This window comes from Alexandromys fortis, unplaced genomic scaffold (assembly GCF_014885135.2).
Source record: "Alexandromys fortis isolate MF-2015 unplaced genomic scaffold, M_Fortis_MF-2015_v1.1 scaffold_6, whole genome shotgun sequence".
NCBI classification, from domain to species: domain Eukaryota; kingdom Metazoa; phylum Chordata; class Mammalia; order Rodentia; family Cricetidae; genus Alexandromys; species Alexandromys fortis.
Genome location: NW_026067902.1, coordinates 293,531 through 309,097, shown reverse-complemented (window position 1 = coordinate 309,097; position 15,567 = coordinate 293,531). Strand labels below are relative to the sequence as shown.

The 15,567-nt window shown below is 36.6% G+C and overlaps 1 protein-coding gene across 1 annotated transcript in view; it reads right to left on the bottom strand.

Annotated features, from left to right (window-relative positions):
• The window catches only part of Esf1 (ESF1 nucleolar pre-rRNA processing protein homolog), a 51,061-nt gene that overhangs the window by 28,317 nt on the left and 7,177 nt on the right, over nt 1-15,567 (bottom strand). The window contains exons 4-9 of the mRNA XM_050134313.1: nt 13,759-13,872; nt 13,082-13,182; nt 12,304-12,456; nt 11,212-11,326; nt 8,720-8,867; nt 3,736-3,894 (exon numbers count right to left, since the gene is read on the bottom strand). Coding sequence (XP_049990270.1) covers nt 3,736-3,894; nt 8,720-8,867; nt 11,212-11,326; nt 12,304-12,456; nt 13,082-13,182; nt 13,759-13,872 — 790 coding nt within the window. The remainder of the gene's footprint in view (nt 1-3,735; nt 3,895-8,719; nt 8,868-11,211; nt 11,327-12,303; nt 12,457-13,081; nt 13,183-13,758; nt 13,873-15,567) is intronic.

Sequence of the window (15,567 nt, the reverse complement as noted above, 5' to 3'; positions counted from 1 at the left end):
CTGAGTTCAATTCCCAGCAACCACATGGTGGCTCACAACCATCTATAATGGGGTCTGGTGCCTTCTTCTGGCCTGCAGACATATACACAGAATATTGTATACATAATAAATAAATAAATATTTTAAAAAAATCAATATACATAAAATAAAAATAAATAAAAATCTTTAAAAAAATCCAAAAAACTAACCCAACCAAAGGGAAATCATATCTGGTACTAGAAACCTAGGCAACTACATAGGGCTAGTGAATCATGTATCTTAGGAGAACTTAAGCCAGCAGAATCCCTAACTATACTCTGAATATTAGTCATTATGCCCACAAATAAGTGTGGTCCTCACCTCTCATCAAGGAAACTTCTTGTTGCAACATATGGAGGCCATCACAGAAAACCACAACCAATCAAAATGCAGTTGTAGAGCCTAGTTCCAAAGGATACATCTACAGTACAACTCCCAGGCCTAAGGAGCAAAGGATCATTGTGGAAGAGGGACAGAAAGGCTGTTAACTGCCAGAGGAATTGGGATTTACTGCAACACTATGCTTCCTAGGAATGTCAGAAGCTATATCTAGAAAGTCTTATCAATATGACCGCCTAAACAAGGATGACATCAATGCTCACAAGGCGTAAGTTCACAAAGAAAGTACAGACAACTAAAGAACGCTAAGAGCAGCAGAAATGGTCCTCCCCAAGGAAAAGCATACAAATAGGTTATATAAAACTAAATGGTCAGCCCTGAAGAAAACATACACATACTAGTAACATTCTACAGAATGAACAGACTGTATTTTTGTATTTAAAAATTATGTACACACATACACATTCACATTTTTTTTTTTTTTTTGTTTTTTCGAGACAGGGTTTCTCTGTGGCTCTGGAGCCTGTCCTGGAACTAGCTCTGTAGACCAGGCTGGTCTCGAACTCACAGAGATCCACCTGCCTCTGCCTCCCGAGTGCTGGGATTAAAGGCGTGCACCACCATCGCCCGGCCACATTCACATTTATGCAACAACAATTGACGTGAAAACAGGACATGAATTTGAAAGAGAGCAAGGCAGCATATATGGGTTTTGAAGGAGGAAAGGGATGAGGAAAGTTATGTAACTGTATTATAATCTCAAGAAATAAAAAAATTAAAAATCTTAAAAAACCCAAACCTATGGGGGCTGGAGAGACGGCTCAGAGGTTAAGAGCATTGCCTGCTCTTCCACAGGTCCTGAGTTCAATTCCCAGCAACCACATGGTGGCTCACAACCATCTATAATGGGGTCTGGTGCCTTCTTCTGGCCTGCAGACATATACACAGAATATTGTATACAAAATAAATAAATAAATATTTAAAAAAAAACCCAAACCTAGGTCTTATTATAAACACTAGAAAAATATAAAACTATAAGTGAAACAAAAACAAAATGTAATATAACCAGCATAGAAAGCATCCCTAGTTTTTACTTTAATACTATTAAGGAAGAAAATTGTCTTTCAATAATCCAGGAAACCGAGAAAGTGACTAGCAATGCTATAGAGAAAATGGGCTAGGAACACTTTTAGATAACTTGAGCGGCTTCTCATTTTAAAATTATTAGTATTTTTTTAATTAAACTTACCATTAAATTTTATATATTATTTATTTTTATGCATGTGTGTGTGCTTGCATCACATTTAGGCAAAAGCCCCTGGAGGACAAAAGAGGGTGTCAAGGCCACAGGAATTGGTGTTACAGAAAGTTGTGAGCCATCACATGGGTGTTGAAAACCAAACCCAGGTCCTCTGCAAGAAATGTAAGGGCTCTTAACTGCTGAACCATCTCTCTCTAGCTCCTGCTTCTCTTTTTTATTATACAATTCACAAATAATTCAAATGATATTTACACAGTGTTCAGCTTATTACCTTACAAAGCTTCCTTAGCCAACCCGTTAAGTGGATGATTCAAGGTTGATTAAGCTTTAAAATTCTAAGCCCCTAACAGCTGTGAGAATCTGTAGTTACCATATAAACTTTCTTTTCCATCATCACACTAGGAGGAAAACTGCAAATCTTTTAGCTCATGTTTAAGCTCAGGCTTTCCATTTGATGCTCTCCTCTCAACTCACTCCCCCTTTCTTTCAGCCCAAGGCTAGCTGTTTTGGGTATGGCATTTGGAGAGTTTCTTTGGGTTTGTGGTTCTAAAGATCAAACTTGGGAACTCATTCAAGTTAGACAAGTACTCAGCCACTGAGTTACACCCCATCCTTTAACTACCCTACAACCCCACTGTGGTACTAGGGACTTAACCCAGGGTCTTGCTAGACAACTATGCTATTACTGAGTCATATGCCTGGCCTTCAACGCAAAATTTAAAACAGCTGGCTTTTAAAAAAGCTATGAGCAAAAACCATTTTGCAAATATATTTCAAATAATGAATACATTGGCAATAAATGGAAATAAAGAAATAGCCAAAAATAAATACTGAAGAGGTTTTAAGATGTTTAAAAATGAAATGTTTGGATAAGGGATACCTAACAAAATGAATGCACAGCTGATTCAAAACATTTTGTTTCTGAATAAAGAATGGATAATTCAATAGTCATATATGCTTGTCCCTGCTTCCTGTGTACGCTTCCCAGTGGAAGACATGAAAAGTACAGAGATCAAAGAAAGACAGGGAAAAGGACAAGGCTAAAGAGCAGACACTAGAATAAAATGGGAACACTGTTTTGAATAGTGGAGGGAAGACACGTGGAGAAAAAGATGGACCCCTGCACTCTGGCCCAAGACAGGAAGAAAGGGGAGCTCGCTGGCTGGGGGAGATAGAGTGCTCTTGCTGATGCTTCTCTGGACCCCATTCCTCCTTCTCAAGAGTAAGGATCACAGGGGCTGGAGAGATAGCTCAGTGGTTAAGAGCATTGCCTGCCCTTCAGAGTCCTGAGTTCAGTTCCCAGCAGCTACATGGTGGCTCACAACCATCTGTAATGAGATCTGGTGCCCCCTTCTGGCCTGCAGGCTTACATGCAGACAGAATACTGAGAATACTGTATACATAATAAATAAATAAACTTAAAAAAAAAAAAAAGAGTAAGGATCACAATCCCAAGTGTCTCTAACAAGAAAGGCCTATGACACTTACAGCTTTACCACTGGTGTAGTCTTCAGAAGGAATCACAGGTTCACGTCAGACAAAATCCCATCACTGAGACAGCCCTATCCCTAACCAAGAAGAGATTTGCAATTGGCACCTACTAGGAAAGGGAAAAATCAGCCTTTTGTAATGGAACGACACTGGGCATATCAACCACATGCTAGTGTAGGCCCCATGCTCAGAAGCAGTAGGCCAATATAAAACAGATGCCTTTTGTGTGTGTGTGTGTGTGTGTTTGCGTGTGCATTTTGTCATTTTGGGTTCTTTTTGTCTTATACATTTTCTTTTTAGTTTGTTTTGATTTTTATCTTTTTTAAAATAATTTTTTTTCTTTCCTTTTTCTGAAAAAAGAACATGAAGTTGAGTGGGTAGAGAGAACTTGGGAAGAGTAGGGAGAGGGGAAAGAATATAATCAAAATATGAGAAAATTTAGGATAAAAATGGAAAAAGAATATAAAACATTAATTATGAGGTGAATTAAATACCATTTCCTTACCAAAACATTTTTTGGAAAACAGATCTTTTAAAAAAAGCATGCATTTGAAGAGGTTTTAGCATCTTTACGGTTACATCTAAAAGCATTCAGAAGAAAACTTTTACTTAAAATCGAATCTCACCTGGAACCCACTTGATCTCCATTTCCATATCATTTTCTTTTCCTTTTTTTTCCTTTTCTTTTATAACTTGCAAGAGCTCTCTATATTTAGCAATTTGTTCTTCATCATCCTTCTGATATTTCTTTGTTTTCCCATCTTCTACACTGACTCCATCCTCACCTAAATAAAACAAAATTAATCTATTTAAAAAAAGAGAAATATGTATTTTCCAACTTTAGTGTTTAGGTCTCTTGGTCTCTTCAGAATACAGCTAAAAAGTGTTGTCAAAGAAAACCCTGCAACCACAGAACATAAAACCAGTCTTCAACTTGTGAAAATGAAAAGGACTTCACTCAGAGGCAGTGAAGTTAGTAATAGCACCGTAGAGTACCACACAACATTCCCTTCTGTGTAAACTGCAAGAGCATTAAGAGTGACATCTCAGTCCCCTCTTTGTCATTTGCCTTCAGCACAGCGGCTTTAAAGGCTCTGGTCAGCAGAAGGAGCCTGAGTGTTGCTGGATTGAGCCCGACAGACGGGCTGAGCTTCTCAGGCCGCACAGAGCAGGTAAGGAAGTCATTTAGAGCACAAACCTGAGACTACGAAGTCCTTTCCATTTGACTGTGAATAAGCACATTTACTCTTAGACTGTTGCTCAACAACCAATGATAAAGACAAAAACACTAGGAGCTAATTCAACTACTTTCACCATGTGGAAAGACAACTAATATTTCTGAATTCTAGTTTCATAAAAACTAAAATGTGAAGAAACAGTCATGGTAAAATTCATGGGTAACAAACATCAGAGAAAAATCAAACCATAAAGTTTGTTTTTCTAGTTTCATTGCAAATTCTTCAAGTCAGTAACATAAATTAGAAATCTGGGTTTTAATATAAAACACACAAACTTATCAAATTCATTAAACATCACCAGCGGAGGAAAGTTTGGAAGTGAAACAGTGACGTTCCTGTCTTTGTGAGCTCTGGTCACCAAAACTGTGATATACGCACGGAGCAGTGCTAACACCTTGCTTTTACATCTTCAAAAAGATGATTTTCAAAAGGAAAACAAAAAGTTGACTAAGTAAACATTTAAAAGTTACTTTTCTTTCTAAGCGAATGAACGGCTGTGGGCTTTCTTTCCATCATCCTAACACACTTTCATATTTTCACTCAAACAGCTGAAGCTCATATTTTGCTGTTTGTGCCACAATAATAATGGTTGATGGAATTTTGTAATGTACTCAATGGATAAAACATGAGGAACACATTAACAAATGGCAATGAATTTCATTCTATTAAAAACTTACTTCTGAAAACATAATGAGAAGCAAGCTCCTTCCAGGTTAGAATTTTAGTGGCGAGTCTCTGATGCTCACTTTAAATTGATTTTCTCCAGTACTAAAACTGTACTTTCTGAAGCTCTAGAGTGTGGGTAATTCATGCAGCTCTGCTTTCCTAACTCAAGGACAACATTTTATGAGCACCTTAACAGTACATAAGATTTAAAAAAACTAAATTCAAACAGTGAGCTACTCTTATAGACAACTATCATGAACATTTAGTGTCCAAATTTACTAGTCAGAGGAACTAAGTTACAGATTAAAGTAGGTTTGTAATCAATTTAAATACTGAAGAAACGGGATGCTTTTGGAAAAATAATTAGTATATTTCAAAGTGAAAGATATTAATATCTAGTTTTAAGGGTTAAAATTAAAATAGCTGATATAAAATACTATGCTAAATACTTTATAGACATCATTTCAGTCTGTGAGCCAGGTATCATTATAATTCTTGTTTCACAGCAACAGAAGGAAGGAACCAGGTGCTAAGAAAATTTGACTTCGTTTTCACTGTGCCTAAGTCCAGTTCTGAAACCAGCAGGGTCTAAGTTTGGCTTATTTCCTGTTTTACAACACTGACAGTTGAACACTGGGTTTCATGAAGCTTAGCACTACCATTGAGTTATATCCCCAAAGAGTCCAAGATATTAAATATATTGGAAAAGTAATGCTTATCAGAAAAGCACAAAATGTTCATCCACAGAGGCAAATAAATAAATAAATGTCTATGGGAGATGAAGAGGCTGCACCCTTATTTACGGCGGAAAGGTTATAAAGGTCTGTGAGAAGGCTATGCTATAGACATTAAGAAATATAACATTCAAATTCATGAAAAAGATTAACAAGCACCAGTCACCAAGACCTTAAAATGTAATATCCAATAAGTACCACAGCAAATTATGTAAGTTCTATAAAGCTTTCATTACATTTATTTATTGTGTGTATGCATGTACCAAGAGAACTTTTAGGAGTTGTTCTCTCCGTCTGCTATGTGAGTGGGTTCCAGGGATCACACTCAGGAGCCTTTACCCATTGAACCATCTCACCAGCCTGAAAACTATTCATTTTCAAAAGCTACGAATATTTAAAGAATTACATAATTTTATTAACAGAATATTATTAAACACAATTTTCTTTACCTTAACATCAATACTGCAAAACAGTATTTTATGGCAAACTTCTAAGGATAAAGAACTACCTTCAGTGACATGAAAACAAACAATAGATCATTCAGAAACTAAGACAGTCAAGGCTTAATAACCCTATGTTTAAACTAGAAAAGTATCTATTCTTTCATATGCCTTTATAGAAATAACACACTACGTAAAAGGAAAATGTTAAACTGCTAGGCGGTGGTGGTGCACATCTTTAAGCCCAGCAATGGAAGGCAGATCTCTGCCAGTTTAAGGCCAACCTGGTCTACAAGACGAGTTCCAGGATAGCCCCAGAGCTACACAGTGAAACCCCATCTCGAAAAACAAACAAACAAAAATAACAAAAAGGAAAAATGTTAAACTATAAATTATATTCTTTCTTGTTGATTTAAAATATTTATACTTATGTTTAACATTTCTGGTTTTTCATTTTCTGTCAGCACCAAACTCGTAATTTTTACTGTTTAGTAATTCTATTAGATGAGAATAGCAAAGATGTAACAGCAGATACTATCAGTCTTTCTCTGTCTCTGTCTCTCTTGTTTGTTCAAGACAGGGTTTCTCTGTAACTCTGGGTGTCCTGGAACTTGCTTTGTAGACCGGGCTGGCCTCGAACTCACAGTGATCCACCAGCCTTGTCTCTGCCTCCCTAGTACTGGATTAAAGGCGTGTGCCACCACCACCCAGCCAGATACAGTATTTTTAAAGTCTTTCTAAAAATTTTAAAGGGATTACAAAATGAAATTGAAGCTTGAAAGAATTGAAAAGTTAATGAAGAATTACTACGTCAAAATCAAAAATAGAGAATGGAATATCACAAGGATTATCCAAGTGTTTTAAGATCTACATTATTTCTGAGAACTTCCCTTTTACTGATCTATAGCTGTGAACTCAATGGAAGACTATTAAGAATACAAAGGACACAAGTGAAAATTCACAGGAGGAGGAAGTTCAACTAATCCTCTGGAATTAAGCAGAGGTCCAGAGGGAGTACCAGACAAATATCAAACTTAAGAGACTGAACTACCAAAAAGTGCATTGTTGTCTTGACAAATAGGCACAGAGGAATTCTAGAAGTAAAATAGATAATAACCAAGATAAAGAATTAAGTGGGTAGGTACACTGCTGAAATGACACTCTCAATACACACACACACACACACACACACACACACACACACACACACACACACACACTCTGAAGTACCGGGGAAAATGTAAGAGAACAGAAATGTTTTAGGGATTTATCTCAGTAGTAGAGTACTTGCCTAGTACACATAAAGCCCCAAATCAAAAACATCTAAAGAGAGAGGATACAATGGAAAAATTTAATGCATATTTAAATAGAGTTCTAGAAGGGCAGGAGAAAAATCAAATGACTGAGAACATCAATACTGAAAAAAAAGATATCACTGTGAATTGAATGGACCCAAAAAAACCCCAAATTCAACACACATCCATCCACCCACACCCACACATACACACCCATATAAATCTACTCTTAGAATAAAGAAAATCTCCAGACAACCTTCATAAACACCAATCAAGTCAGAAGTCAGCGGGGTGTTATTATCAGTGTGGGTACAGAGAAGCCTTTGCGAATTCAATTTTAGAATCCTTTGCAAGCAAAAGCAAAAATTTCTGGCATTTTCAGACAAAACAAACATCAAGAGAGTTTTGACTGTAGCTAGTTCTTAGTAAAGGTATTTCTTAATGAATACTTAAAGCTGAAGGAAAGAGATTTAGAAAAAAAAAAGAGCAATGGAAGCCAGGGAAATGTAACATAAGAGCAGTATAAGATAGTGTTATACAAAAACAGTACAAAAGTTATTTAGGATCACTAGAGTGGGGTTGGGAATGTATCTCAGTTAGCAGAGGCCTTGCCTAGCATTTAAAACAACCCGAGTTCAGTTCCCAGCACTGCAAAAACTGAATGTGATGGGCTATGCCTATAAATGAATCACAGACCTTGGGAAGCAGAGGTAGGAGGATCTTTGTAATCTGTGACTTCAAGGTGAGCCTAGTCTACACAGAGTGATCATTTCAAAACTAAATAAGGTGTTGGAGGGGCATAACAGCATTTTATATATTTACAAGTCTAACAGGTTAGGCACTTTTATTATGTTAGGGCTTAAATAAATTTTGTGGCTATAGAAAATTAGCCTGGCAAAGTATTTAGGATTTAAAAACATTTTTATTTATTCTAACTATTATTGTATATGTGTATGCACGTGTGCGCACGTGTAAGTAGGTGGACATAACTATACCAAAGCATGCATGTGGTGGCCAGCTCTCCTCTATCATAGGTTCTGGGGGTCACAGTCAGGTCATTAGGTGTGCACAAGTGCTTTCATCCAACTAGTATCTTGCTGATCCTTTAAACATGTATCTATGCATATACATGCTTATAATTCTATGCATATAAGTATGCTATACAGTTTGGAGATCTTTTTAAGTTTTGCCAAAGACATAATTCCATTAATCACCCAGTAAAAGGATTAGCAAGTACCTTGTGGTGCTTCTTCCTCTTCTTCTTCATCCTCACTAGAGGAAGCTAAGTAGGCCTGGAAGTCCATGTCCAAAAGCTCCTCCTTTTTAAACTTTCTGTTAAGTGTTGTGATTCTTTCATGATCAGTCTCATCCCAAGTGATCTCCACCTTGAACCAAAGAGTGAAAATAAAACAACAAACAAAAGCACAAAGGTAAACTTATACTAAAGCACATTGTTAACTTTGATGTTTAGTATTGAGTTAAAATGCATGTTACGCAAGGAGGAGCACGCACGCCTTTAATCCTAGCACTTTGGAAGCAGAGGTGGATCTCTGTGAGTTAGAGGCCAGCCAGGTCTACGTAAGAGTTCCTGTCCAGCTAACGACACAGTGAGATGCTATCTCCCGCCTCCAAAAATGTCACAATGCACATACAAAGATCAACCACGGTCATGGGAGAAAAAAAAAAAGAATACATAAATGGCATCATTAATAAATGACACCCTATTTGCGGACAGAGAATCATGTGTCCACTTTTACCTTCCCCCTAATTCTCAGCTATATGAATGCTATTTCATTACTGAATAGATTACTGAACAAATAGATTAACACTGGTTAAAAAAAAAACAAAACAAAAACAAAAAACACCAGAAAAAGTTAATACCATTATTAACCAGTGAGAACATGATTTTCTTCTAGAGAACTAAAATGACAGTAGAGTCATAGATGACATGAAATCTGTTAATAAAGCATCATAATCTCAAAGGTAACATTTTCCTAAAAAGATGAAGAGTCGCTGATGACAAAGGTTTTCATGATCATAAGTACAGCAAAGCTCTATAGCAAGTAAGTTCATGGAGAATATAACCGAGGGAGACTGGCTCCTATCCTAGATTCTGGTGGCTCTCAACCACTGCCGCTCCTCATGTTGTGGTGACCCCCCCCATCATAAAATATGCTACTTCATAACTGCAATTTGCTAATGTTATGAATTATAACGTATATATCTGTGTTTTCCAATGGTCTTAGGCAAAGTGGTAAAGAGGTGAGAGGCAAACTACAAAGGGGTCGTGACCCACAGGTTGAGAAGCACTGCTTTATTCAGTCCCCTGTGGAAGGGTTTTACATTTATAGCACAACAAGCTCAAGTCCAATTTCTCCATAGTAGGACAACAAGCTAGGCACTAGTTTATCATGAGATCCTTAAGAAAATCCTTGCCACTCTCTTGGAACTTCTAGCCAGTCACAGGACTCAGCTACCCCTACTCTGGTAAGTCTGTGATGAAATGGCTGCTGCAAGGACAGCTATTGGTGACACAGATCAGGATGCAGAATCTCCAGCTGGTTAGACATGCTGCCTATTTTAAGTGTTGAAAATAACATGATGTGGCTGTACCTTTTAGAATTCACTTCCTCTGGGGTTTTACTATAATTTGTAACTAATCAAATACCAGAATACCCTTCCACAGCAAGGAGCAAGCAGATATGACACCAGCTTTCTTGGAAGAGCACAATCGTCTACTATACAGTGAGTACTGCTGAAGGCCAAGACTTAGGGTGAGAGAAAACCATTTAGCTATGTAACAAACTACTGTGACATACAGAAATCCCCCCCCCCCACCCGAGACAGAGTTTCTCTGTAGCTTTGGAGCCTGTCCTGAAACTAGCTCTTGTAGACCAGACTGGCCTCGAACTCACAAGTACTTTTACCCGTTGAGCTATCTTGCTGGCCAAGACCCGAACTTTATAAGCTTAATTTTACTTAACTCTGCCTCCCGAGTGCTGGGGTTAAAGGCGTGCGCCACCACCGCCCGGCCAGCAATCTACTTCTTAGTAATATGAAAACTAGTAGTACTGAATTAGTCTATTTCCTTTGATGACAAAACTTTTAAAATCACATCTGCAGAAAAATGTGCTCCTATTTCAAATGGTCAATAACTCTGTGTAGCTCTCATTTGTGGTAAAGTTATGTCCTTCCTATTCCCTAGGAATTTAATAACTGACACAATGCCTATTAAAAGAATATAAGATAAAATCCAGGGCTTCCAAATGTGCTAGACAAATTCTCTACTACTGAAATACATTTTCAGGTCTTAAGAATCTAGTTTAAAGTATATGGATAAATACAGGGAAAATAACAACAAGAGTTTAGCTACACATTTAATTTTTTTTTTTTAAATACAGGGTTTCATGTATTGCAGGCTGACTCTTGAGCTCCTGATACCCCTATCCAACTTCCCAAGTGCTGGGATTATAGACATGTGCCACCATGCTTGACCCATCTATACACTTTTTTTAAAATATTTATTTTATTTATTATTTATACAACATTCTGTCTGTGTGTATGCCTGCAGGCCAGAAGAGGGCACCAGACCTCTTTACAGATGGTTGTGAGCCACCATGTGGTTGCCAGGAATTGAACTCAGGACCTTTGGAAGAGCAGACAATGCTCTTAACCACTGAGCCATCTCTCCAGCCCCCCGTCTATACACTTTTAAGAGTTAAGAAATACCGTTGATGTTCCCATTGCAGCGGACGTGAAATATTTTGGTTTATATGCTGTTAGATCAACTTCTGAGGCCACATCCCTGGGCTCATCATCAAAAGTAATATCATCTGGTATAAACCTAAAAAAAAAAGTAAAATCTATTTAAACAAAAATGTAGTGATTATTAGAGTTACAGATTTTCTATTAATTAGTGATAGTTTATATAGTTTATACACTACATAATAGTTTCCATACAGCACAAATATAAAAATTTCTACAAGGTTAGAAACAACCTTGGCATATCTCTGAAATTTGTAAACTATATATCTGAAATATCATTATATTTGAGAGAATTTTATATATAGAGAGACTACATTAAGAACTAGTTAATACAAGGTATCTTCCAAAGACCCAGATGCAATAACACAGTCATTAACTCATTTTAGAGTTCAAAGATCAAATAGAATTACTACTAGGTAAGCAGTCTCAATATGGAGTACCATAATCAGGAAAATTCACTAAAAATAAAGAAAAGTTTAAGGCTGATTAAGAATAATCTCAGTCAAAGCCTTCATTTCACAAGTAATTAATCTTTACATGTCAATCAGTCAAGATGACTAATTTTAGGCATCAAGCTAGGGAATGTGGAATGAAAAGCAAATAATCTATGATTATTATAATCAGGCTTTTATAATTTACACAGGAGATTCTTCTCACACATATATAAAATGCACTGCTATATAATGTATCAAGAACTACTGGGAGAGGTGGTAGAGACACGGCTTAGCAGGTACGAGCACCTGTTGGTTCATGCAGAGGATCTAGGTTTGAATCCTGGCACCTCCTACCTGGTGGCTCATAACCATCTGCAACTTCAATTTCAGGGGATCTCAGCACATGAAGTAAAAATAAATAGATCTTAAAAATATTTTTGAAGGAATTATTATTTCAAGGACATAAATAATGAAATGGTTCATAAATTACTTTTTCTTCATTATATTAGCTTTTCCTTGTTCATTTTCTAGAATGTAAGAAAGTACTACTCATTCAAATATTTTACTACATATGATCTTGCTATATTGTAAGATTCATCTGTTAAGACATGAATTGAATTACCTTAGGTCTATAAAAGAACAACTGCTTTCAAATTCCAGGCCATCACAATCTTCATAAATCTTACTTGCTGTTTCAGGAGAATCACAATCCACTACTGCATAATAATATTTCAATCGTTTGAACTGATAGTCTCTCAGCTTCTCTCTAGAGGCCCTAATGGGGGAAAACTAAGTTGAACATATGTATACAAAAACACAGAAACGTCTCCATTAAAAGGTCAGAAAACAACTTTTTCAAGAGTTAGTTTTCTCTTTCTACCATGTGGTGGATTCTGGGGGTTGAATTCAGGTCCTTAGGTTGTCAGACTAGACGACAAGTACTTTTACTCATTGAGCTATCTCGCTGGCCAAGACCTGAACTTTATAAGCTTAATTTTACTTAACTATACTCTGTTCCTTGAAGGTCTTCCTCTGCCACTTTTGTTACCATCCAGGTAACCACCATTTTATTAAGTGCACAAGCAGCTCCACCTAGTGGTTTAAAACTACTTCAGTTGTTTTCTACAACATAAAACCATTTTTTATTCCTTTATTTTTCTATTTAACACTCAAAAAATATAATATGAAGGTAAAAACAAAACTAATTCATAGCAATAAAGATAATTATGAACTTTTTTCTCAAATACGGCAATCATCATTTCCAAGCATACACACAAAATGCTGGCATAATGTGCCGTCAACTATAATCAGTCATCAAGTTGTCTGAATCCGAAGTGTTAGTCTGAGTGAAGTACATGACTTTACTAGGGTTAGTTTTATATTCTGGAGTGACTCAGTACCAGTCTTTTTCGGGGGCATCCTCAGGAATACTCAATAACTCTACTGGTCCTTGAACTTGCTCTTCTTTCATCCTCTCCTTTCCAAACTCCGAAGGATATATCTGAACACAAAAAAATAGGGCTGATATAATTCATACATTCTTTTATATATAATATGAAGAGCTGTCAAAGCTAAGGCATCAAGAGTCATGACTCAGCTCAATAAAAACAACTCATTTCAAACTCCCTGCAAAAAAGAAAACTCATTTCTAACTACATAAAGATAAAGGATATTGAAGAATTTTCTTCAGTAATTTTAGCCAGAATATAATAAATGGGGATAAAAACAAAGCACCATAAACACTCTGTCCCTAGAACTGATGTGGGAAGGTAAACATCAACCTGCACTCTGTCCCTAGAACTCATGTCAAATGGAAATAACCTACTTTTGAAAGGGATCCTCTAACTTCCATCACACATCTGTGCATACACACAAAACTAAAATATAAAGCAAAAATAATAATTTGCTTCCCCCTTTAAATACCTGTTACATCAGTTTTATACTTAAATGTATGGCAATTTCCAGATTAATAAAATATTTTTTTGAAGAGGAAAATTAAGTCAGTTTAATTAGAAACAAAGTCAGATTTAAGTTAAAACACCTAGAAATATTTACTTTAAATGAAATCAATTCTCACCTTTACAGAAAATACAACTCCTCCTTTGGGCTTAAAAGAATTGAACAGAGCCAGCAAATCTTTTGCCTTTAATCTATCCCAGTCCATGTTGCAAACTGCTAGTCGGCGTGTAATCTGAGAATATTAAAGTATTATTAATTATTACAGAATCTGTTTTTTTTGTGACACAGTCTCACTAAGTAGTCCAGGGCTGTTCTGGTATTCACTATACAGTCTAGGGTGGCCTTTAACTCACAGAGATCCACTTGCTTCTGCCTCCCAAGTGCTGGGATCTGTATCATTTCAATGCTTGAAATCAGAAAGATAAACAATGTAGTATAGTCTTTCTCAGCACCTGTTATTTAACTGATTTAACATGCAGAGAGAGCTTAATGTGAGGCAAACAATAGTAGAACTACAAGAGATAAGCATTATCTATAAATTGATTTTTAGAGTTCTTGAACCAGGATGTGATCACAAACTGATGTTTTAACCACAACAGTGTTAAAGATAGGGAGTAAGGAAATGGGCTACCACAAAGCATGTACTTCTGGTGCAATAAGAACATAAATACAAATTGCTAGCACAAACAAGCATAAAGCTTTTGTGTACTTTAAATTACTTATGTAGCAATTCTTGCTGAGCACAATGACACATACTTTAAACCCCAGCATTCCAGAGAGGCAGAAGGACCACTGAAAGCTCAAGGCCAGCGAAGAATTTGTAGAAAGGTTCTGTCCTAAAAGGCCTTTGATAAATATCAACACAAATTCAAGATAAAATTTCTAAGCAAACTAGGAATAGGAGGAACATTTGTCAACATAATAAAGTCTATATAAGACAAATATATACCTAGCATTATACTACATAGGGAAAAATAAAAAGCATTTCCTCTAAAATCAGGAAGGAGATAACAGTGTCCAGTTTCTCTACTCTGATTCAAAACAGTACTTAAGCCAAAGGTTCCCAACCTGTGAGTCACTACCCCTTTGGCAACTATTTCTAAAAATATTTATATTATGATTCATAATAGTAGCAAAATTATAGTTATGAAGTTGCAATGAAAATAACTTTACGGTTGGGGGGGTCATCACAACATGAGGAACTTATTAAAGTGTCGCAGTACTAGGAAAGTTGAAAACCACTGACTTAAGGGATACATACAGGAAAGGAAGAAATCAAACAACCCCATTTTCAACACGATCACACACTCAAAATTTTAAAAGACTCTACCTGGAAATTCTTAGACCTTCCACCCTATCTCTTACAATGTTCTTCCAGACTTGGAGGGTGTGAGGGTACATGTGTGCAGGAGAATCCCTCAGGCTCGCTGACCAGCCAGTTCAGCTTAATCAGTGAGCTTTGGCTCCAGTGACAGACCCTGACTTAGAAATAAGGTGGAGCTGGAAAGGGTGGTGCATAGCCTTTTAATCCAGTACTTGGGAGATGGAGGCAGGAATCTCTATGAATTAAAGGCTAGCTTGGTTCTCAGAATGAGTTCCAGGACAGACAAGGATGTTAACCTTGGTCTCAGAAACAAAAAATAATAAACAACAACAACAAAAAAAATTCACCTAGAACCAAACCAAACCAAACCAACCAAAGAAGGTAGAGAATAATTGAGCAAGAAGGTCTATGTACCCACACATACAACATAAATGAAATAAAAAAGGAAAAAAAAGGAAATTATGACCTTTGTAGAAAAAGAATATTAAAAACTGTTAAATGAGATATACCAGTCTCAGAAAACAAATACTTCGTTTTCTTTTTTGCTGGGTTTTAAAATTTTTGCTATATGTGTTTGCACACTTACATGCAGAAGTCAGAGGT